The sequence below is a fragment of the Petromyzon marinus genome, chromosome 2 (genome assembly GCF_048934315.1).
Source record: "Petromyzon marinus isolate PM22_M1 ecotype Great Lakes invasive population chromosome 2, UKy_Petmar_22M1.pri1.0, whole genome shotgun sequence".
In the NCBI taxonomy this organism is placed as follows: domain Eukaryota; kingdom Metazoa; phylum Chordata; class Hyperoartia; order Petromyzontiformes; family Petromyzontidae; genus Petromyzon; species Petromyzon marinus.
In genome coordinates, this window is record NC_133668.1 from 7362165 (window position 1) to 7385880 (window position 23716).

The window sequence follows — 23716 nt, forward strand, 5'->3', positions numbered from 1 at the left end:
GTTATTATGGATGATGTTGGTCGCGAAGGCCTACATGTTAAATTGCTTTCCTCTATAAAGGTGAAATTGTGTCCGATAGAGATGATATTTAAAAGAGGACTGTTGTTACTCACGTGACCGCAGTGTAGGTTTTCATACATGTGGCACCTGTGAAGGACATGCAAATGCCATCTAATTGAAAATCAATTAGTGATTGTTATTCTGAAGCCATCCAGATATATAAACACAGACACAATTTCACCTGAGAAGATGGGTACAAACTGAGCAATCATTGGAATGATGTTATTAACCAGCTTAGGTCATAACTGGCTGTGTTGTTCCCTTCCTACCTACCTGTGTGAGCAGTTATTTTGAACTCTGAGTTACATTCACTAACACAGCCACCGTTAGCTGTGTTAGTAAATGGCGGCTTGCCATCCTTTTCCACCTCCATGTGGCGATGGCTCTTTCCGAGCTCTCTCCGAGCTTACATTGACAAGCAAATCTCTTACAATGACATGCTAATCTCTTACATTGACAAGCAAATTTCTTACATTGACATGCTAATCTCTTACATTGACAAGCAAATTTCTTAAATTGATATGCTAATCTCTTACAATGACAAGAAAATCTCTTACATTGACATGCTAATCTCTCACAATACATTCGTTTGTCAAGATTTACCCAATCTTACATTTACATGCAAATTTCATCTCTAGCCCTGCCCACTGATCCTTGGGCTACACCCATCTCAAACCTTTATAACTCCCTGCCTTAGCAGCGCTCCCGACATTTCTTATTTCCTGCCTCAGCAGCTCTCCCGCTATAGTTTCACCTGATGACGATTGCTTGTGTTGCAATCGAAACGTCGTAATATTGTTATTTTTTTCTATCTACGTGGCTTTACCGAAAGACCCAAAGAACATGAATTCCTGCAGTCACGAAAGCTTTACGTCAATTAGTGATTGCACGTTTGCCGTTATCTTCGCAGCTTCGACCCAGGTGCGCATCATTGAGCGTGTTTGTCATATGCTGCAATCTATTTTGTCAGTATGAGACAGTTGCTAATTCGTAAGGTAAGTGAATTAACTGCTAAATTTTTAGTTTTGTTAATTTTAGTGTTGTTCTGTTTTGTGGATGCCGTTAAAGCACGAGCGTTTGTGTGACATTTGTGTGACGTTTGTGTGACGTTTCCTGAAGGGTGTTGATGTGTGCACAATGCCCCCTGGTGAGTCCCAACCTCAACACGTATTTTATCATCCTATTTATAATTTAGGTTTTTTTTGTGCACGTGTTCATTTGCATATGGTGTCGGCAAAGGGCAAAGCAGCAAAATTTATTGTTCTACTTGACACGTGCCAACACATATGCTCCGCCGCATTCACAAACCGCACTAATTAGTCCGGTGAAGTATGATCAAATAACCACCGTGGCCCATACGGTGTGCAGAGGGCCTTCCTTGTCCATCAGTGGATTGACCAAGGGGGAATGCAGTGTTCTTTTTCGTTTTTAAATTGTAAATAATCGATTCTCATATGCATAATTCGATGCATATACTGTAACTTTCTGACCCCCACCCCTACTGGACACCTGTGAAAAAGAGCTTCATGGATCATCAGATTTTTATCAGGATAAATAGTGTTATTACAGTACTACATTAAAAAGTTCTTGCAGGAATAACTAACTAATTATTGAAATATTTTAATGTAAGAATAACCTGAACAAATCTTGGATTAACTTTATTGCATTTTGGTGTTGAGCCACCGAGGGCAGTGGCATGAAATGCAAATTGCTTTTATGAAAAATATACGTGTGCACGTCAACATCCATTATTTCTGGTATCCACTTTAGAATCCATTGCAGTGTGATTGTAAGTGATGGGTGTTTGATAATAAAAAAAACATTCATTCAAGTCATAATTTCAAATGTGATGTTATGATGATTTTTTTTAACCTCTATTTTATTATTGTTACGCATTTAAACATGAAGCTCACCAGCTGGTGTTTGTTTAAAGCCGACATAATATTCGGTAACCATAATTTATTGACGTTTATTTCATTTAATCCATGGAACCTCAAGTGGGGAACATCATGCATGTAATGCATTCACATTGTGTTGCATATTCACTCTATAAAGAGGTCTTTACAGCTTGGTGCAAGCCCACAGAACATGCAAGAAATCAGATTCATTTTTTTTCCCACCATTTCAACAATGTTAGAAATCTGTTCATGACACTGCTTGGATTTTTGTATCCTCCTCTTGGGAATTCCGGCATAGAATCTGTGACATGGCAAAAGTGATGACTGTTCCGATTACTATACCCACAGTATCAATCAGCGAGGCCGGCCGCTGGATTTGAACGACAAACATTTGCCATACATGACGAACACGCTTCCACTAGCCCCCCCACCCCAATGATTAGATACATTTTAAAGATTCCGCGTCTTAAATTTTGATTTAAAGCTTTCGTGACTGCAGTAATTCATATTCTTAGTTTTTTCGGTAAAGTCACGTTAAAGAGAAACAACAAAATAATAAAATATATATAAAACAATAAAAAAAATTCTCACGACGTTTCGACCATAACTCAAACGGTCATCTTCAGGTGTGTTGGTTTGCATAAATTTAATTTTAAACGGCGCATTTATTTATTTATAAAAAACGTTAGCGTCACGCGCAGCGATTTGGCAGTTTGCCCAGGACTAGTCCATCTGTATTTTGAAAAGAGGAGGGGGGAGACGAAATTTTTTATAATGTATGCTGTCTGAAAGCCACTGTAAGCATGAACAATCAATTAAGAACTGAAATGGTTTATCAAATCTTTCCAATGATTGCTAAGATAGAATCCATCTTCTCGGTTGAAATTGTCTCTGTGCTTGTATATGTGGATAGCCTCATGAACGAATCTCTCATGGAAGCCAGATGGCTTACAAAGAACCTCTGTCTTGGAAAAGTCAATGGCATGTGAGCCTACTGAATTAGAACAATGATCTGCCACGGCCGAGGTGTTGGTCCTACCGTGTTTAAGGTCTGCTTTATGTTCACGAATGCGGTCCGAGACATGGCGTTTGGTTTCTCCAATGTAACTACTACCACAGAGGCAACTTAGTTTGTAGACACCAGGGTATTGTATGTCCGGAATCACATCTTTTACAGACGGAACCAGATCACGGATTTTATGTAATGTGTTGAAACGGACCTGGATCTTGTGTTTATTCAAGATTTTGGATATCTTTTTTGTGATCCCAGCAATGTAGGGTAAAGTGATGGTTTTGAAAGGCTCCTCAAGAGGGTTCTTCTTCATGATTTGAGTGATAGCTTTGCGGATTGTATAGTCGGAGTAACCATTAGCCCTAAGAGCTTGGTGTACGTGCTTGAGTTCACTGCTTATGTGTTCCTGGTCGGATATGCATTGGGCTCTATGATACAGAGTCTTGATGAGAGAATTCTTCTGTGATGGATGGTGGTGGGAATCCATGTCTCGGACCGCATTCGTGAACATAAAGCAGACCTTAAACACGGTAGGACCAACACCTCGGCCTTAGCAGATCATTGTTCTAATTCAGTAGGCTCACATGCCATTGACTTTTCCAAGACAGAGGTTCTTTGTAAGCCATCTGGCTTCCATGAGAAATTCGTTCATGAGGCTATCCACATATACAAGCACAGAGACAATTTCAACCGAGAAGATGGATTCTATCTTAGCAATCATTGGAAAGATTTGATAAACCATTTCAGTTCTTAATTGATTGTTCACGCTTACAGTGGCTTTCAGACAGCATACATTATAAAAAATTTCGTCTCCCCCCTCCTCTTTTCAAAATATAGATGGACTAGTCCTGGGCAAACTGCCAAATCGCTGCGCGTGACGCTAACGTTTTTTTTATAAATAAATAAATGCGCCGTTTAAAAATAAATTTATGCAAACCAACACACCTGAAGATGACCGTTTGAGTTATGGTCGAAACGTCGTGATAATTTTTTATTGTTTTATATATATTTTATTATTTTGTTGTTTCTCTTCAACGTGACTTTACCGAAAAAACTAAGAATATTCCGCGTCTTGTCAGTATTAGATTCAAAAATGTATTATTCTTGTATAATTTTTTACTGTCGGTTTTATCTGTTTTGGGTCCGCATCATTTATTCTATACTCTTTGGTTCTTTCGGGAAAGTCACGTAGGTAGCATTAAAGGTGTAATTTGCATATCAATAGCATACATAATTGTTTTTTGCCCATTCTTCAATGCAGGTGTCATTAGTATAAGAATAGGTTTAAATTGATCAATCAATCATTCCTGGCTTAATAGAAATGAAGGACGTGGTGGTGTTTCGAGGGTTAGCACAACGTTTCTTGTCTGGCCACTTGGGTGCAATTATTGACTATACACACTGACAATAACATCTGTACCTCCCCCTGGATTGACTTGATTCTAAATTAAGAATAAAATAATGTGGATCAAGATCAACACCAGCAAAAACAAATGTGACTACTTGTAGTGCTAGCCAATCCAGCCCCTTGTCTGACATATAGGACTTCAAGGATGCACACTTAGTTTTTTAGGCTAAAATACGATGTTTTTCTCGACATTAGCATCTACAGGACAGTGAGAATAAAATCCAGGAATTCAGAATAACAGAAGCACCTGGCTTGACTTTTTAAGTACATGCCATGACCTCACTCGAACAATCAATCGGAGTTAAATAAGATAATGCTGCTCTGCTGACACTCCAAAATGATCAGGTCTGTCCGTTTCTGTATTAAAGTGCTTGAAATATGCACCCGCGTTTCTTATGCGGAACCCTCCATCGTGCGACGGATGAAGCACACAGCGCCGAGGTGTTGGCAATGTGTTAGTTCCAAGTGGAAACTAACCTTTAAAGTTTTAGATTTTCTACCAAGAAGTCACTTCCAAAAACACTTTTAACAGATTTTAATTGACCTGTTTTTGCTTTTTCCAACTTGGCAAATGTTTGCTTTATATGTCAATTAGTTACACTTGAACTGATTATTAGCCAAAATCAGTACATTCACCTAAGTATGCATATCTCAGGGTTCACCAAGCAAGCTGACAAAGAAGTTTGCAAAACATTTTTGACGGTACATTTGTATTTGATGCTAATTAATAAGCTTTGCATACACAAGTGGCAATCGGCATTGGAATACAACGCGCTTGTGAGATAATTGCTTGAAAGGTACCATGTACAATGGGTGTAGTTGGACGTTTGTGTTGCCAAACATGTAGCCGCAAACATAATTATTCGTGCAGATGTGTCAGAATAAATTTTGAATTTGAAACATTGAATTTGCTATTCATGTAAGATTTTGTCCTGGTTAGGGAAGCACGACCTGCGTCTTTTAAGGGTGGTAACAGCTGCATTGTTCTACATTTAAAACACGGGCATGAGTTGTTTAACAGTTTTAATAAGATGTGCTTTTATCAGCAATATCTCCTTTAAATACTTAGGTTCAGCTGGTCTTGTTTCACCTTGTCCTCCCACATTGAGTCATGAGTGCAACAGGCACTGGGAATACTTTACCAGTAAGGCTGTTGTGTTTAGAATTACGTTCTTATATCTCTAATAAAAAAATGTTCATAAAACACAACCAAGTATTCCACCTCGAAGAACTGAGCCTATGGTCTACGAGTAAGGAGTTTCTGTAAGCATTGCTCGTGGGTTCGTGATGAATTATTTGGCTGCTGCTTGTCTTGCCCGCCAATCGCTGTGTGAGAATTCAGCCGTGGCTCGAAATGTTCTCTGAAGCAGGCAAAGGTCAAAATTTACACTTTGTAACCCAGTGTGAGGTAAATTTTATTGACTTGGGAGGTGGGGATAGTGGCTCGTGCTGCATGCATGACTTGCTGCCCAATCGTTCATGTAAAGGATCGCTGTTGTAATAAATATGATTGAATTAAGAGCAGTGATGGTCTTCATATTCTAAGTTTTAAGGGCCTATAACACTGTCACAATTTTTTTTGTTCCTGGGTAGTAAGTGTTATTTCCTAATTGCTTATGCCTAAAAAGTACAGAAAATGGCTATTATTCCCGACAAACTTTGCTTTTGAGACCAGGACAGTGATATTTAGAAATTCACCTATTTTCAATGAGAAAACGGGCGTATTTGTGTCTTTTCGTTCACGTAAAGTCAGGAAAAAAACAACATATAAATAAAAATTAACATGTATTTATACTAAAGTAATACAATAATGACTACAAAGGATTTATAAGTGATACATTTTTTTAGATTTACGATTAAACTGTAAATCACTTTCACGAATCAGCCCCCAAATCTATTATCTACCGTCATGTTCTCGTTATACTGTCTTTGGTAGTGGCGTTCAAAGTCCAGTATATCCTTGTTGCTCTGAGTACGCTCCCATGTTCTTGAATTGATCAAGATGAGCATCAAGGATATGGACTTTGAGGGACATCCTACAGCCCATTGTGCCGTAGTTCTTCACCAGTCTCAACAAGCTCCACATAGTTTTCACTGTCCTGGTCACAAAAGCAAAGTTTGTTCGGCAATAATATCAATTTTCTCTACGTTTTAGGCATAAGCAATTAGGAAATAACACTTACTACCCAGGAACAAAAATTGTGTTACGTAGTGTAATTTGAGAGCACCGAATTTATAGGATTACAAAACCTGCAAGCAATGTATGATAGCATGTGTATGTATGTTGAACTTCTTTGTCACCGTACGCAGCCTACGGTACTAATTGGAAGTGCGTTGGCAACTTATTTTTTGGCTAGTTGCAGTTACAAATAAATCTATGTGTGTCTTTAACCCACAATTGATGTAATCGGCCATTGCTCACTTTCATTGTACGCCAGGGCTGGCATTCACACCCACCCACACACGCTTTTTATTTGTATTTTTCCTCCATTATGGTCATCATTATGGCCTTCATTATACAGCTTGTGTGGGGTCGCCTGAGAGAGTGACGTTGCTTCCACTGATTCAAAGAAACGGCTTGTTTTCAAAATTAATGTTCGTTTTACTGGGAAATAGTTGCCTAAAAGCATTGCAAGTACATTCAAATTGGATGCTGCTTAGGATACATCGAGTGTGGCTGCATCCTTAGGCTTTCCAATGTAGATCGTTGGCCTTTGTTCACCACAAAAAATTCATAGCATTGAGCTCATTAGTTTGCATGGAGAGAAACTGCAAGTAATGACAGGCCATTCGTTTTTCTTCTTTGGTTCTTTCGGTAAAGTCACGTAGAATGAGAATATAATAATAAAATAACACAATAAAATTCTCACGACGTTTCGGCCACAACGCAAGCGGCTGTCTTCAGGTGAAAGGTACAGAACTGTCAGGACGACAGAGCTTCAATGAACAATGTTAAGATTCGTAGCAACTTTTAAGCTGGTTGGGAGAAGTGAGGCACCTTGACAAAGGGGTTTACATATCAAATAGCTGAGGGATTAGCTTGTGACTGGTCACGGAAATGGCTATGTTAAAGTCAACCTACACATCCACAGAGGCAACTAGTAATTTAGCATTGAAGTAGCTAAGGGATTAGCTTGTGACTGGTCACAGGAATGGCTATGTTAAAGTCAAAACCTACACATCCACAGAGGCAACTAGTAATTTAGCATTGAAATAGCTAAGGGATTAGCTTGTGACTGGTCACGGAAATGGCTATGTTAAAGTCAAAACCTACACATCCACAGAGGCAACTAGTAATTTAGCATTGAAATAGCTAAGGGATTAGCTTGTGACTGGTCACAGAAATAGATGTTAAAGTAAAGGCCTACACATCCACACATTAGTTTTATGACAAAATTTGATGGTGTTAGTTGTTTAACGCCGTTATTTGAAGATGCTTTGTTCATCATCATGTTTAAAATAGTAAGATCTGTAATTGAATATTACAATGTGGTATGAATCTTCACTTTAACATCAGTCCACAAATGAATTTAGGTTTTATGACAGTTATATAGATAACCTGCTCATTATTTTTTATCCTGCCAGCTGGCACTGTAGCAGTGTCTAACAATTTCCAGTGCATAAGTTCAAATCCCAAACAGGGGGTCAAGTCAACCCATCATTCTTTTCAGTTTGGTGAAATTAATATGGCTTTGTGGGAAGTCTGGAATGGTTTGCGAGTCGAGAGAGAGACAAATTGCCACCGTGAGACTCGGAATTATCCATTACTCTCTCGAGATCCAAATCCAGCATAGATGAGCACTGCACAACGTTCATTTGAACACGGAGACGCTCACACTTTGTAAACGTATCATTGCAATGTAGTCGGCATGATCTTTGTTCGTTCCTGTTCGGTGTGAGGGCTCCGAGTGCAGCATGCAGCAGACCTGTCATGAAGTGGGGCATCGGTGCTTTTTTCCCCCATTTAAGCCGTCATTATTATTCAGTCCTCAGCAGCCCCCCCCCTAAGAATTCTTGAATGAAGCATTGTGTGAGGTCTTTAAAAAAAAAAGGTCCCCTTCTTACTACAACACCACCGAAGCCCAGCCCCCCCCCCCCCCTCCTTACACATGCCTAGTCTCTCAATTCAATAACATGTTCCTGGCAACAACAAAAAAGTGCCTTGGACCCAGCTCCAAACAAGCGTGTTCTACTACTTGTATAATTTAATTTGGTTGTGCTGATGTTTGCCGCATGTGAAGTGTGTACCGTTTGCTCTAGGATAGCGGTGAGGGTGATGTAGATCGAGAAATGCCTTCTGCTTAATTATTTTCAGTATGCTAACTCCTGAGCGGTGTTCATCACGGTTGATGGTGGCAAGGTATCGAAATCCACCTTTTGTAACAATGCAAATCGAGTGGCGGGGGGTGGTGTATCTGACAGTTTTAGTTTCCCTCATCTCCTCTTCTGGGAGCATGAAACAGAAGTTGCGTCGTGATGATGTGAAAATTGCCATGCTAACATTCATCGCCATAAACTCTTGACACTTGCGGTCCGGGTGTCTTTTTGGAAGAAGAAAAAAAGTGCTATTATTTAATTATCACTTGTTAAGTAAGTATTGTTGTTGTTTGTATACACGTGTGTAAAGATTTGCCACCGAAACATCGTAGGATGTCTTTGCAAAATATGATCGTTGTGTTTGGGGAAGTATTCGTTCCCATATGGGGGTTTGTGGATTGTGTGGATTCATGAGATCAAGGTGTATGGTGTCGTCCAGACACTCGTTTGTTTATTAATGTCTGAGTGTTGTTCTTACCAGCCTCGTTTGTGTTTGTTTGTTTAAAATATTGTTATAATTTATATGTTTTGATTTAAAGCTTTCGTGACTGCAGGGATTCATATTCTTGGTTCTTTCGGTAAAGTCACGTAGAAGGGAAGCAATAAAATAATAAAAATATAAAACAACAGAATTCTCACGACGTTTCGACTGCAACACAAGCAATCATCATCAGGTGTGAAAACCAAAAGAACCAAGAGTATAATTTATATGCTTGTTGTTTCTCCATTTAAACAAGACTGAGTTGAACCGTCGCAAGGCTCAAGGCTGTTTGAATACAAGAGAAAGGATAACATTAAAAAATAAATGTAAAGTTATTTACCTATGGCCTTATGTTCAGGAGATAAATGCCCTTTACAGCCACGAGTTGACCCAAGGAGAGACCTGGTGTAGTTATCGCTGTTCCTCCTCCTCCATTGAGCGAGCGCAGACTACAGTGGTTTACTATATGGTCCATAATTTGCGTTGCATGGCCACAATCACACTACTATGGTTTATGCCTTGAATTTCCTATTTACGAAGGAAATGTGCCCATCGGGACGTTGCCGTTCTGATGCGGTTGATGGTTACACCATCGGTGTCTTCAAGGAGGAGGAATTCCAAAGCCAGGAGTTGTGATGATTTGGTCTCAAATGGGGTGTTCATTTCCAACATCCATGTTCCTGTTGAATTACAGCAAGAGTGCGAGGCACACAAGTCCTTTGTGTTAGGATACATTAATATTTGTTTTGTAAAGAAATCATATGTGATTATACTGAGATAGCTATATATTAGATCGTTTAGTATTTGGGGTAAAATCTTTGTTGTCTATACATCATTATCGAATTTCTGGTGGTTTGGCATACAAATAGTGTGTTGAGGCACATAGCATTGCTGTATTAGTATGCTTTATACATGCGATTATCTTGTTTATAGTGTTTGCCTGGTTAGTTTGCAAACATTTAGCATTAATTTGTGTTACTGGCCATTAAAGGGATGGTTGAGTTAATGCCGCCTTTCATTTTAAAATAAATTCTTAGCATTATTTTTGGACTTTGCATCGCAAATGCACTGAGGCGCAGTGATCAAGCACTGTCGTATGCCTACCGCCGAGGCAGCTGTGTAGAAGACGTTTCTGCGTTGGATGCAAACACATTACTGTTTTGCACTCAATATGTCGTGTCCAAGGTGACACCTGTGTGTTATTATGGAGGCTTAGACACCTCAAGAGATTCTGCGTGCAACCAATAAATCTTGAGACACCGGAACAACATCGGAGACCACATGCAGGCTAGAGTGATGCCCTGCTTTGCAGTTAATACATTTTGATGGGCGATGAAGGTCTTCCCTAGCCTCCCAACAATGTCTTTACCGTGTCAGTTTAACCAAGCACTGCAGACGGAGAGAGAGAGAGAGTGGCACCCCTTTTGCTTGGGTGAATAGGTGTTTTTGTTGTCAGGAGTGAGAGGTAGTGTGTGGCATGTCTGCCGTGGCATGTCTACCACGCAACGTTTTCGATAAATATATATCATTGAGGGTGAATTTACAAGAAACAACGTTCACGCTACAAATATCATCTCTACTCTTCAGTTATTTTGGTAAAGTCACTAGATAGAAAATGAATAGGTCACGACGTTTCGATCGCAACACAAGCAACAGCAGTTTTTCTTGCTGTGGTTGTCCCACCTGATCTATTATTTTTCTACCCACGTGACTTTACCAAAAGAACCAAAGAGTGTGGATTCCTGCAGTCACGAAAGCTTCAAATCAAGAAATATCATCTCATTGGTTAACGCCATCTCACAAGCCTCAGATCTAACAATATCACTTTGTTCACTCATCAACGGCACTCAACATTCTGAACGATATTTTTAAGCTACATAGGATCACTTGAAAGTGAACTCCTGACACGAAACCCTTATCGCGTAACATGCGGGGCACCAAGAATTGCGGACACTGTGGTGGGGGGGTTTGCATCATTACATGGCATGATAGTCCCCCCACATTGGTGGCAACAATCGAACTTATAGCTCAGTGGTAACGATGCCAAATGGTATGCTACGCGGCTGCCAAGTATGCATTTTCTTGAGAATATTTCATCTTTCACTGAAGTAAAATGAAGGGTTGCCAATTGTGCTCTGGGTACTGGAACTCAGTTTGTTTTGCTTTGTACCTGAAGGGCTTGAACAACATTTGCATAATTGGGACATATAATAAACTTTTGTTAATTCGACACATGGTGCTCTGACCTTTGGATTTGTCTCGCAGACTAAGGGATTTATACTTCAGTCCCTTTCTATTACTTCTTGATTTAGGTGTGGATGGCATTTCTGAGAGGGTTGGCTTGCACAGAGGGCATAAACAAGATTAAGTCCAAAGCAAACAGGTCTGCACTAACGCTCACCACGTGCGCCGCCACCAGACTTGAGTCAATGCTTTGGTCGTGGCGTACGGCGTCGCTCCATGTGCATGCCGAAGTTGGGCCATTTGGTCTGGCAATTCGGCTCATGGCGAATTACTAATATTTTATATATGCCGAAAGGGCAGCCGTGTCGAATTATCCCAGTTACGAATGATCAAATACCGAAATAATGAGGTTTTATTGTAGAAACGAAATTCCTGAGCACGGTTGATGTTTGGTTTATGTTGAAGTTTGTGATGATGAAATTGCAGATAATTCACAGACGACACGTTCTGTGCACTTGTGCCCCTCCGCCACCACCCCTCCCTTAAGTCCCCTCTACCCAGAATGCCTCACTTTCCCTTCAGCACCTCAAGATTAACCTGAAATTTGTACTCATTCACACAGAGTACCATTTACATAACTGGGTTGTAATTTGCAATGGACCTTTCCATGTGTGACCCTCATCGTTGTTGTCGTTATGTAGCCTCCACAAAGGCTTTTGGTCCCATTAGTTACGGTTCAGTTGTGTCTGTGCATATGTAACTGGCAGTCGATCCAACGTATCTCTCATGCCTTACAAATACTCTTTCTTACAATGTTAATAAAAAAATTTCGTTTCAGAAGTAGGCCCCATTGTAGGAAACGGCACTGCACCAAACGGTCAATGACCACACGTGGACAAGAGGAGGCTGTCATTGGGCAATCTCGGGGGCCATCCTCACCACACGTGTTTTTGCGTGACTCGTTAATCCATTACTAGAAAGGTTACATATGTCTGGAGTCCCTAGCCATGAACCTTAATTGATTAAATTATAGTTACGCAATGCTTACATTGTAACCGGTTGTCATCTTGCAATGGCAGCACGATATGAGCACATTGTGTAAGCACTGACACCTCTTAACGGTAGTTCTCTGAGCCTTGTTTTGGTTGTTGGTAATGTCTCTTTGGGCGGATGTCTGAAACGTACATGCTTCAGCTGGCTATTCGAAAACCAAAAATCGAAATTAAGCATATCGTGTATGAAAATTGTGCTTCTTGCCAAATCGAAACCCTGCTTTCATGATCGGCTGCTTTCCGAGTGATTTTGGTCACCTGCTTACAGCCATGTGTGGTGGCTGCCCACTTCGTGTTCTCCGTTCTCTCAGATTACTTCTGGTACAAATCCAGTGATAGCCCAATCTGGGAACTAGGTGAGTGCTTAATATAATTGGTGTTCTTTTGGGGGGGGGGGGGGGGTTCACGTTCACGGTGTAAAATGTGATGTGTTGCACTTTGTGGAATAAAGTGTTAATATTAGAGGAGGTACTGAAAGGTACACCTTTGGAGATGAAGGATAAAATGGTGACGATAATGAAGATTGTGGTGTGAATGGATCTTGGGATCGTGCTGCTGTTTGCACCAACGTACAGTGAGGGAAAAAAGTATTTGATCCCCTGCTGATTTTGTATGTTTGCCCACTGACAAAGAAATGATCAGTCTATAATTTTAATGGTAGGTTTATTTGAACAGTGAGAGAGAATAACAACAACAAAAATCCAGAAAAACGCATGTCAAAAATGTTATAAATTGATTTGCATTTTAATGAGGGAAATAAGTATTTGACCCCCTCTCAATCAGAAGTATTTCTGGCTCCCAGCTGTCTCTTATACAGGTAACGATCTGAGATTAGGAGCACACTCTTAATCTCAGCTTGTTACCTGTATAAAAGACACCTGTCCACAGAAGCAATCAATCAGATTCCAAACTTTCCACCATGGCCAAGACCAAAGAGCTCTCCAAGGATGCCAGGGATAAGATTGTAGACCTACACAAGGCTGGAATGGGCTACAAGACCATTGCCAAGCTGCGTGGTGAGAAGGTGTTTTATATATATTTTATTATTTTATTGTTTCCCTTCAACGTGACTTTACCGAAAGAGCTAAGAATAAGGTGACAACAGTTGGTGTGATTATTCGCAAATGGAAGAAACACAAAATAACTGTCAATCTCCCTCGGCCTGGGGCTCCATGCAAGATCGCACCTCGTGGAGTTGCAATGATCATGAGAACGGTGAGGAATCAGCCCAGAACTACACGGGAGGATCTTATCAATGATCTCAAGGCAGCTGGGACCATAGTCACCAAAAAAACAATTGGTAACACACTACGCCGCGAAGGACTGAAATCCTGCAGCGCCCGCAAGGTCCCCCTGCTCAAGAAAGCACATATACATGCCCGTCTGAAGTTTGCCAATGAACATCTGAATGATTCAGAGGACAACTGGGTGAAAGTGTTGTGGTCAGATGAGACCAAAATGGAGCTCTTTGGCATCAATAAACTGAACTCGCCGTGTTTGGAGGAGGAGGAATGCTGCCTATGACCCCAAGAACACCATCCCCACCGTCAAGCATGGAGGTGGAAACATTATGCTTTAGGGGTGTTTTTCTGCTAAGGGGACAGGACAACTTCACCGCATAAAAGGGACGATGGACGGGGCCATGTACCATCAAATCTTGGGTGAGAACCTCCTTCCCTCAGCCAGGGCATTGAAAATGGGTCGTGGATGGGTATTTCAGCATGACAATGACCCAAAACACAGCCAAGGCAACAAAGGAGTGGCTCAAGAAGAAGCACATTAAGGTCCTGGGGTGGCCTAGCCAGTCTCCAGACCTTAATTCCATAGAGAATCTGTGGAGGGAGCTGAAGGTTCGAGTTGCCAAACTTCAGCCTCGAAACCTTAATGACTTGGAGAAGATCCCTCCTGAGATGTGTGCAAACCTGGTGGCCAACGCCAACAAGGGTTTTGCCACCAGGTACTAAGTCATGTTTTGCAGAGGGGTCAAATACTTATTTCCCTCATTTAAATGCAAATCAATTTATAACATTTTTGACATGCGTTTTTCTGGATTTTGTTGTTATTCTGTCTCTCACTGTTCAAATAAACCTACCATTAAAATTATAGACTGATTATATTTCTTTGTCAGGGGGCAAACGTACAAAATCAGCAGGGGATCAAATACTTTATTCCCTCACTGTAGCATTGCGACGCCAGGCAAAACATGGCTGGAGGTGGCCATGTGAACATCACTTGCCAACTGGCAAGTGATGTTCACAGGCAGCTGGCAAGCTGTGCACATTGTAGCAGCCTAACTTAGCAATGTCACGGGGAAGGCATCCCAAGTCTGAAGTTGTATACATCAAAACATAATGAGTACTCGTGCTAAGAACATTATAAACGCAATTTCTCTTCACTTAATGGAACCGAATAATATTTTTCCATCCAGAAATACAAGGTAATCTACCACATTTCCTCGGTGCTACAATAAGAAACAATGTTGAAATAAGTCAATTATTGCCATTATTATTTTGGCATGAAAACCATCTGCACTAATCAGTGTAGCACCGTAAAAAATGACCGCACCACTTAAATAAGTTAGCTTTTTTGAATTTCGATTTAAAGCTTTCGTGACTGCAGCACCAAGAAGATTAGCTTATTTGGTTGACAAATGCACCTCTTAATAGTTGCTTTCGCAACCAGTTTGTTTTAACCAAATACAGTGCACCTGTGTATGAGTGACCGCTTGGATGAATGGGCTTTCTTCACGTAGATGTATTGCCTGTTTGTCGGTATACTGCAGGATTAAGAGCCTCACTGCACCATGTAGGCAGGCTTATTTTACCATACCTCACCACGCCGGTTCACTGTGGGGTTGGTGAAACACTATTGAAGATGAAGCTGGGGTTGAGTGCAAAAAACTGGATTTAGCGGCACAGTCCCCTGCTGCCCACAACCCCTACTTGTTTTGGAGGGTGGTCGCCCATCTAAGCATCGTCCAGAGACCCCCAACTGTGCTTTCGCGTCCAAGCGCTGATGAGATCGGCTGCGTTCTGGGGGATTTAATCAGTCTTTGCACACACCGCAGCAAATCACGTTACATTTAGAGTTTGTGCATACTACACGGGGTTTGCATACACAATTATAAGCTGTTATCTTGTCCACTGAAAAAGAGCAATCGTAATTAACCAGGGATTAAAGTGTGCCAGCCATAACGCAAAAAACTAAATAAATATTAAATAGGACAATGCCCACGAAAATATATCTCCTGGCTAATAATTAAATACGTTTCTGTCACCAAGATTTTCAAAAACAAATTAATGTTGTGTTATTTTATTTTATCAATTTATTATTTTATTCTCATTCTACGTGACTTTACCGAAAGAACCAAAGAAGATGAATCATTGCAGTCACGAAAGCTTTAAATCGAAATTAATGTTGTTTTCAAAAATCCGCATGACCTAGCACAGCACTGCACCATGGTAACTCTGTTTGAAATGCAGTCCCCATATATTCGGCACGGTCCCACACCTCATTTGTTCCGCCCTCAGTAACGTATTTACGACTGTGTTTACCAAAGAATGTCAGTGTGTAATGCGCGTGACGTCACTCCACGTCGACCAGCCCCCCTCATTAATAATCATGAACAGGTTACGTCCTCCACATGGACCCGTCCATCATTAATAATCATGAGCGGGTGACGTCATTCCGCATGGAGAACCCCCCCCCCCCCTCATTAATAATCATGAACAGGTGATGTCCTCCACATGGACCCGTCCATCATTAATAATCATGAGCGGGTGACGTCATTCCGCATGGAGAACCCCCCCCCCCCCCTCATTAATAATCATGAACAGGTGATGTCCTCCAAATGGACACCCCCCCTCCATTAATAATAATTAGCGGGTGACGTCACTCCAAATGGGGGGGCGAGGCGCCTCCTCCCCCCTCCTCAGCGTCAACTTACAACCCTCACTAGTTTCAAGTTTCATTTATTAGGTCCCTGTGAGCCATGCGGCTCCTAAGTCGGATGCAGCCGCAACAAACAAAATATGAATCTACATTGCAGAAAACTATTACACCACAACCAGACCAAAATAAAGCTACAAAAACAATGTAACAACAGTAATCATAGGAACTGTGATTTTAAATGTAACAATAAACGATATACATAACACGTACGACAAAACCTGCAGCCATAGCTGGCAGCACGACACTCCCAGTGTATGATGTGTGAGTGAGTCAGCAGCAGAGTGAGTGAGTGTATGATGTGCGAGTCAGCGTATGATGTGTGAGTCAGTATTAGGTTGAGTGAGTGTATGATGTGTGAGTCAGCGCGCGATGTGTTAGCGCATGATGAGTGAGTCAGTGTATGATGTGCAAGTGAGCCAGCACACGTGGAGTGAACCTGTGTATGATGAGTGAATGGGTCAGTGGTTGTGCGAGTGTATGATGTGTGAGTGAGTCAGTGCATGGTGTGAGTGAGTCAGTGTCGGCTCCCTCTGCTCACGCTGTCTCCCCCCCCCCGGCTCCGTCGCCCCCCCCCCCCCCCCCCCCCCGGCTCCGTCGGCAGAACCCTACAAAGGCAGAACCCTCGCGTCACGCGATCTCCGTAACGCTATTGAGACATAGAAATAAAAAGGGTGCATAACGTCACTCCACGTCGACCAGCCCCCCTCATTAATAATCATGAACAGGTGGGGTCCTCCACATGGACCCCCCCCCCGTCATTAATAATCATGAACAGGTGGGGTCCTCCACATGGACCCCCCCCCGTCATTAATAATCATGAACGGGTGACGTCACTTCGCATGAAGAAGGTGGAACAGAAATGAAAATTTGTTTACGCAAATTAGCTTCCATTTGAACCTTTCTTTATGGAAAGTAAAGCTAATAAAGAAATCATTAATATTCACGAATATAATGAGCCAATAATGTCTGCGTGTAACGCGCGTGACGTCACTCCACGTCGACCAGCCCCCCTCATTAATAATCATGAACAGGAGGGGTCCTCCACATGGACCCACACCCCCGTCATTAATAATCATGAACGGGTGACGTCACTCCGCATGCAGAAGGCGAAAACGAAAATTTGTTTATGCAAATTAGCTTTCATTTTGACCTTTATGGAAAGTAAAGCGAATAAATAAATAAATAATGCGTAAAAAGCCAGAGCCTTGATGTCACGCTCACTCCGTAGCGCTGTCATTAATAATCATGAGCAGTTGACGTCACTCCACATGGGGGGCGGAGGGGGGGGCGCCTCCTTACCGAAAACTTAACCCTCATTAACAAGCCAGAACCCTCATACCACGTTAACTCACACCCGATTGAGACGTCTCTGTTACCGGAATGTACAAATGGCACACCAATGGATGCAGTGAATATGGTTTTACTGTCTGCTTTTCGCTTGAATATGTCAGATTTACTGCAATACACCCGTCCTTGGATGGGCTATTAGCTAATTTTAAATATTACTACACGTGTGCATGTAAACTGAATATTTGCTTCAACTAACTCAATATTTTACCTGTAACCTTGTTAGAAAAAATGTGATTTCCGTCATTTGACTATCACCTTTTTAAAATAAAAGATGTAATAAATCTTGACTTAAAGCTTTCGTGACTGCAGGAATTCATATTCTTTGGGTCTTTCGGTAAAGTCACGTAGATAGGTTCAAAGAAAATAACAAAAAACTACGACGTTTCGATCGCAACACAAGCGCTCGTCATCAGGAAAAGGGGGCTTAGCTTCTAAAGGCAAACTGTTTATAAAGGTTTGAAATGGGCGTGGCCCAAATGTCAGCAGCCAATGTAAGTGGTGGGCAGTGACTGCGGCGGTGGTGGGTTTTCCACCAATCAAAGGTCTGCCAGGTAAAAATTAGCATGTTAATGTGAGATCACCGAGCATCCTCCACGGCGTGCACGCCGAGGTGGCTATGTTAATGTGAGAGATTAGCATGTCAATGTGACAGATGTGAATGGCATATCGCCGAGCAGAAACCTCGAGGATGGCGCGCAAGGTAGCTGTGTTAGTGTGAGAAATTGTATCTGTTATTGAAAAAATCTGTCGTCTGTGGTGCGGATTGTTTTGTTGGTGGTTTTGGCGTTGCATGCGTCTCTCTGGTGAGCTGTCCCTGCCATCTGTGTCGTGTCGGTCATGCTTGCGTGTCGTGTGTCTTCCTGCTGAGCGGCCCCTGTTGTCATGTCCCACATTGGTCATGCTTGCGTGTTGTGTGTCTTCCTGCTGAGCGGCCCCTGTTGTCATGTCCCACATTGGTCATGCTTGCGTGTTGTGTGTCTTCCTGCTGAGCGGCCCCTGTTGTCATGTCCCACATTGGTCATGCTTGCGTGTCGTGTGTCTTTCTAGTGAGCTGTCTCTGCTGTGCCGCTCGTGTTGCCCAGGTTCTTCCCTTTTTATCCTGGCAACTTTGTTTTAAGATTTTGTCTCCCTCTGACTTCGGGGGTTGTCAGTCCCACTTGTTTCCTGCTGCATCTGTATTTCTCCATCCCGTCTCTCGAGTTGTGAGGGGGTTTCTTTGTCAAACCTACTTTGATCGATAGCCATACTTTTTGTGGGGGTCTGTTCCTGGACTACATTCACGTACCCCAGGATGTGGTATACTGCTACTTCCGTATTTGTTCTGTGAATCAACGTCTGTGAGTTTCGCTGGTGTCGCTAGCCCCGATTCCTTCTCCCCTACGAGGGTGTGAAGACATTACCTCGTTTATCAGAGACAGTTTCCTGCCCTTTTCCTTTTCGAATTTTTCCTCATTCCATAATCTCTGTATGTCTGCCTGTGTGAGACGGTACGAGTCCCGTCTTGCTATTTCTGCAATTTTTACATCGTGTTCACTTTTGTCACATTTTATCCAGTCCTTAAGTAGTTTCCCTCGATGTGTCTTAATGTCATGGATACGGCTCCCCTCCCATGTGTCCCTCTGCCTTGTCTGCTCTTTAGCAGACCGGCCTGTACGTATTAATACGAGTTCCCAATATTCCGCAATCCACTCAAAAAATCATTTTGATCCTATCACAGGATGCATTCCGTTCGACTCGAGAATATTGTCTCAAGCTACCTATCTTTGTTCTAACCTGCTACTCTGGTACTTCGCCTCAGAGTGCGTTTTTTGTTTGTTTTAAACGCATGTTTACAATCACAAGGGAATTTTAGTTCTCAATACTCTGGTTAACACAACAGTGATTCATTCCTTAATTCAGGCATAAACTGTCTGCAAGAGATCCCGGATGAGCAATCCGATTATGTTGTATATATTGGGTCTTGAAAAATAATAAAAATAATACAAATTAAATATAAATTGAAAGTGTGTATTTTTCTTATTTATGCTAATTTATGTAATTATTCAGGTGTATTTTTGCTAATTAGGAACGAGTAATTGAATCATGTGTAAGTGTCTGTAAGCATGCAAATTTATGCACTTATGCTAATTAGGCTCGGTTTCGTTGTGGTGGGTTGTATTATCAATCTGGATAATACAATGATTCTCGCTTTAACTTTTACTGATTATGTCTTAGTGTGTTTATGTCAGGTCTCAAAATTCAGATCTCACTGCACCACTCAGACTCTTCTGTGTTAAACAACTTTAATATCTAAAAAAACACAACACTCTAATATGCGAACTCTTATGCTAGGAATGTCAACACAATACTCCTGGTGATGTCCTCCTCATTGATCCGTACATTTAACCCTCAATGGTTACGTTTGTTAAACTGGATAAGAGAACAATTGGCTCATTCCTCAGAATTAAGCGAGCATATACGGCGATAGGAAAAAGTCCTTAAAAATTAATGGGACAATATTCATGCGAACAGTAATAAAGAAACATGTCCCGAAAGCAAAAGTAGACCTCAATGAATTCATTGGTAGGATTATGCAATTAACTAAATGTCGATTTTTATGGAAAAAAATTGGCAGAATTATTCTTTATATTAATTTTTGGAAAAAGGCCTATATATACAACAGTACCCCGCTCCGTCCTATCGTCTCCACCATCAACTCACCCACCTACAAACTGGCCCGATTTCTGTCTGAGACCCTGCTTCCTTTTTATGGGCAAGACCACCTCAGCTGTACTTAACTCAGCTCACTTGGTTTCTCTAATCAAGGACATCTCACTGTCTCCAGATGATTTACTTGTCAGTTTCGATGTAGTCTCCCTGTTCACAAAAGTACCTGTACCTGATACCATTGCAATCATTGAAGACTTGGTCTAACAGGGACTGAATCCAGATGTACCAACTTTGGTGAGGCACTGCCTTACCAACACTTACTTCACCTGTAATGGTACATTCTACAAACAAAATTAGGGTACCCAAATGGGTTCTCCCTTATCACCAGTGGTAGCGAATGTTTTCATGGAGAAATTTGAGACAGATGCCATCCAGACGTCTACCCTATGTCCTTGTGGAAGAGATACGTAGATGACACGTTCGTTATCTGGCCACATGGCCTGCCAGCACTGAACCAATTTCTCAACCACATCAATTCCATACACCCATCCATCAAACTCACCATGGAAGTGGAAAATGATGGCAAGCTACCATTCCTGGATGTTTTGATTGAGAAGAGACCTGATGGCTCGTTGGGACACTGTTTTTTTCCATGAAAGCCACCCACACTAATTCCTATCTAAAGCCTGATTCCCACCACCATTCAGCCCAGAATAATTTCGTCATCAAAACACTGCATCTCTGACCAGCACCACCTAGCCAGTGAGCTGGAGCACGTACACCTAGCCCTCAGGATGAACGGATATTCTGACCGTACAATCTGCAAAGCTGTATCCTCAGCCATGGGGAGACAGCCATCTGAGGATCCAACCAATACCATCACTTTTCCATACATAGCAGGGGACACTTAATTTATTTTGATAATATTGAAGTTCTTTCCAAAACTAGTTACTACTGGCCAAGGCTAATTAGAGAATATATCGAAATTGAGAGAAATTAAAATGTAACCGTTAGGATAGCTACAGGCTTAGTGCTACTTGGAAGCGAATCATCAAATAATTCATTGTTTAAATGCAAGTCTATACCTCTTATTGTCAGCCTGTGGGCTGACAATAAGAGGGCTGACAATAAGAGGTACTGCTCTTTTAGTGCACACAAACGACAGGAGGTACAATAATAATGTGCATGCATAACATACGTTGATTACCATATGAATAATCAAATCGGTAATGAATACCCATTGTAATTGATATGTATTCATTAATCCCCCCCACACCCCTTCGCACGTGAAGGGCTCACAAGTGACGTCATCACATCTATCCCTCTTTAAGGAACGAAACAGGATTTCTCTACAAATATGGCCGTCACTTGATGCTAGTTGTCATTGCTGGTGAAATGTCGTACTCGGTTTGTAAATATAGTGGATGTCCTCCAACACACCGGTGTGCAGTATTAGTAACGAATTGGCATGTTATGTTTACGTGACAAACCTTACTAATTGGCTGTGTTGGGTGTTGGCAGATTTAACGACACATTTATATTTAAGCGATCTAACAAAAAAAAAACCTGTGTTATGGATACATACGCACGCTTTTAACAAGTTCCCATATTTACTATACCCTTGCCATCACAATTACTTAAAAAATAAAGAATATAAAACACAACATCACAATGCCATGCCTTTTGAGCAGAAGGCTGGAGCATGTATATTACCAGAGTACACGTAATGCTCAGCAGAGTTAGGTGTGCTCCCGCGCTTACAGCCTTTAATAGCTCTGCGAATACCTGCAAGGTAGAAGATAAAAGGCACCTGGATCCATCGGCGCCCTGTCAGAGCCACAGCATCAAAAGTGTTTAAATCATAGGTTCACACCTCCCCTCCCCGTTCAACCACTCGGAGTGAAACAGATTCTCACTTGTAATTAGATTCATTTCTCGGCATTGTTGCCAGTCACTGTATATATCAAATTCATAATTTGGTTTTGCAATTCAATTAATGTCCATTCTCAGGGCTTATACTGTATATTGGTGAAGAGTCACCGCCTCGCTTGAGAGGAGTGCCCTGTTCTGATTTCTGGGCATGACACATTTTAAAATAAACTGAGAGTATTTAATTGTTATCTCTTCCCTGGATTGTTTCCCAACATGACGCGTTGTTGTACTCGTTTTTGCGGTGTCCAAAAGAGATTTCTTTCACTCTCTGCACTTTACCTCTCGCATTACAACAGGGATTCAGTTTTTGTAAGTCGAGTTCAGCATATGTACAAAGAGCTTATGAAATCTGAATTGTGCAATTTGAATGCTTTAGCTGGGGTCATCCTAGCACCTTGAATCCCAGCATTGTCATTTGTTGCATGCAGGACCGAAGGTGAATGGAGTGGACTATCACATCATCCCCGCCCATGATGGTCTCCCTCTAAGCATGCTGGGACAGGTGAGCAGGGAACTCTGGGTAAGGCTGCACGATTCACTTCCCTCCACATGTTCAGTCACCAGTGTTTTCATATCAGGATAAAAAAACACATTAGACGATTGAAGGGAAACCTATAAATTTTAGTAAAATCCCCACTCCACAGAGATGTATATATATAATTAATGATCAGTGCGTCCAGACTTTAAAAAGGCAAGTGAGGACTCCCTTGCCATATTCACAGATCTTTATCTGTGAATGTCGATGCCATAAATTGGTGGTTGCCTAGTCTTTGGGAATGGAATGCTATGGTATTACACTGCGCTCGAATAGCAAAAACTCAATCATACATTTAAAAAAACATCAAAACGTCAGCTTAAAAAATATTAGGCATCCAACTATTTATGAATAGGTCAGAGCTCTTTGAGATAGAATGTCTTCTGGAATTGAGATCCGTATATATATCTCTCTCCCAATTCTAAACTCTACATTACGTCTTTGAATGCAAAACCATAGAACTCCTGAGCTGGTGGCAATGCTCTCATCTGAGAGCATCATTTGACACTGCTGAGCACTGTTGTGCCCTTCCCTGTGGCTGTTGCTGTGAAGTAAGCACGTGTGGGCCAGTTGCCCCCTTGCTAGACGATAGATGAAACTCAGGCCACGCAGTGCTGCCCACGAGTGACCACTGGACGTTATAAGGTCACATCCGTGTTGGTGATCAGCTGGGGGGAGAGCACCACTCCGTTATTTAAATTTACATCCGCAGATGTTTGGTAACTGTCCGCAGGAACGAGCCAAGCCTTTACAGGTTTAGGCTTCAACTGATCATTTAAGCTAAATTGTTTATATATCTGTTTGTCTTTGCTTTGTCTCTTAATTATTTACATGAGTAATGTTTTTTGTTATTGGAATATACATGGATTATAACCATTTGTCAACTT

The 23716-nt window shown here is 41.5% G+C and overlaps 1 protein-coding gene across 12 annotated transcripts in view; it reads left to right on the forward strand.

The window, feature by feature from the left end:
• The window catches only part of POU2F2 (POU class 2 homeobox 2), a 111361-nt gene that overhangs the window by 62954 nt on the left and 24691 nt on the right, over window positions 1-23716 (forward strand). For 8 of the 12 annotated variants that reach the window (XM_032965445.2, XM_076069247.1, XM_076069249.1 and 5 more), the window contains one exon: window positions 22723-22814. In XM_032965445.2, the coding sequence (XP_032821336.2) occupies window positions 22723-22814 (92 nt within the window). The remainder of the gene's footprint in view (window positions 1-22722; window positions 22815-23716) is intronic. The other 4 variants (XM_076069248.1, XM_076069250.1, XM_076069244.1 and 1 more) reach the window with 1 other exon arrangement.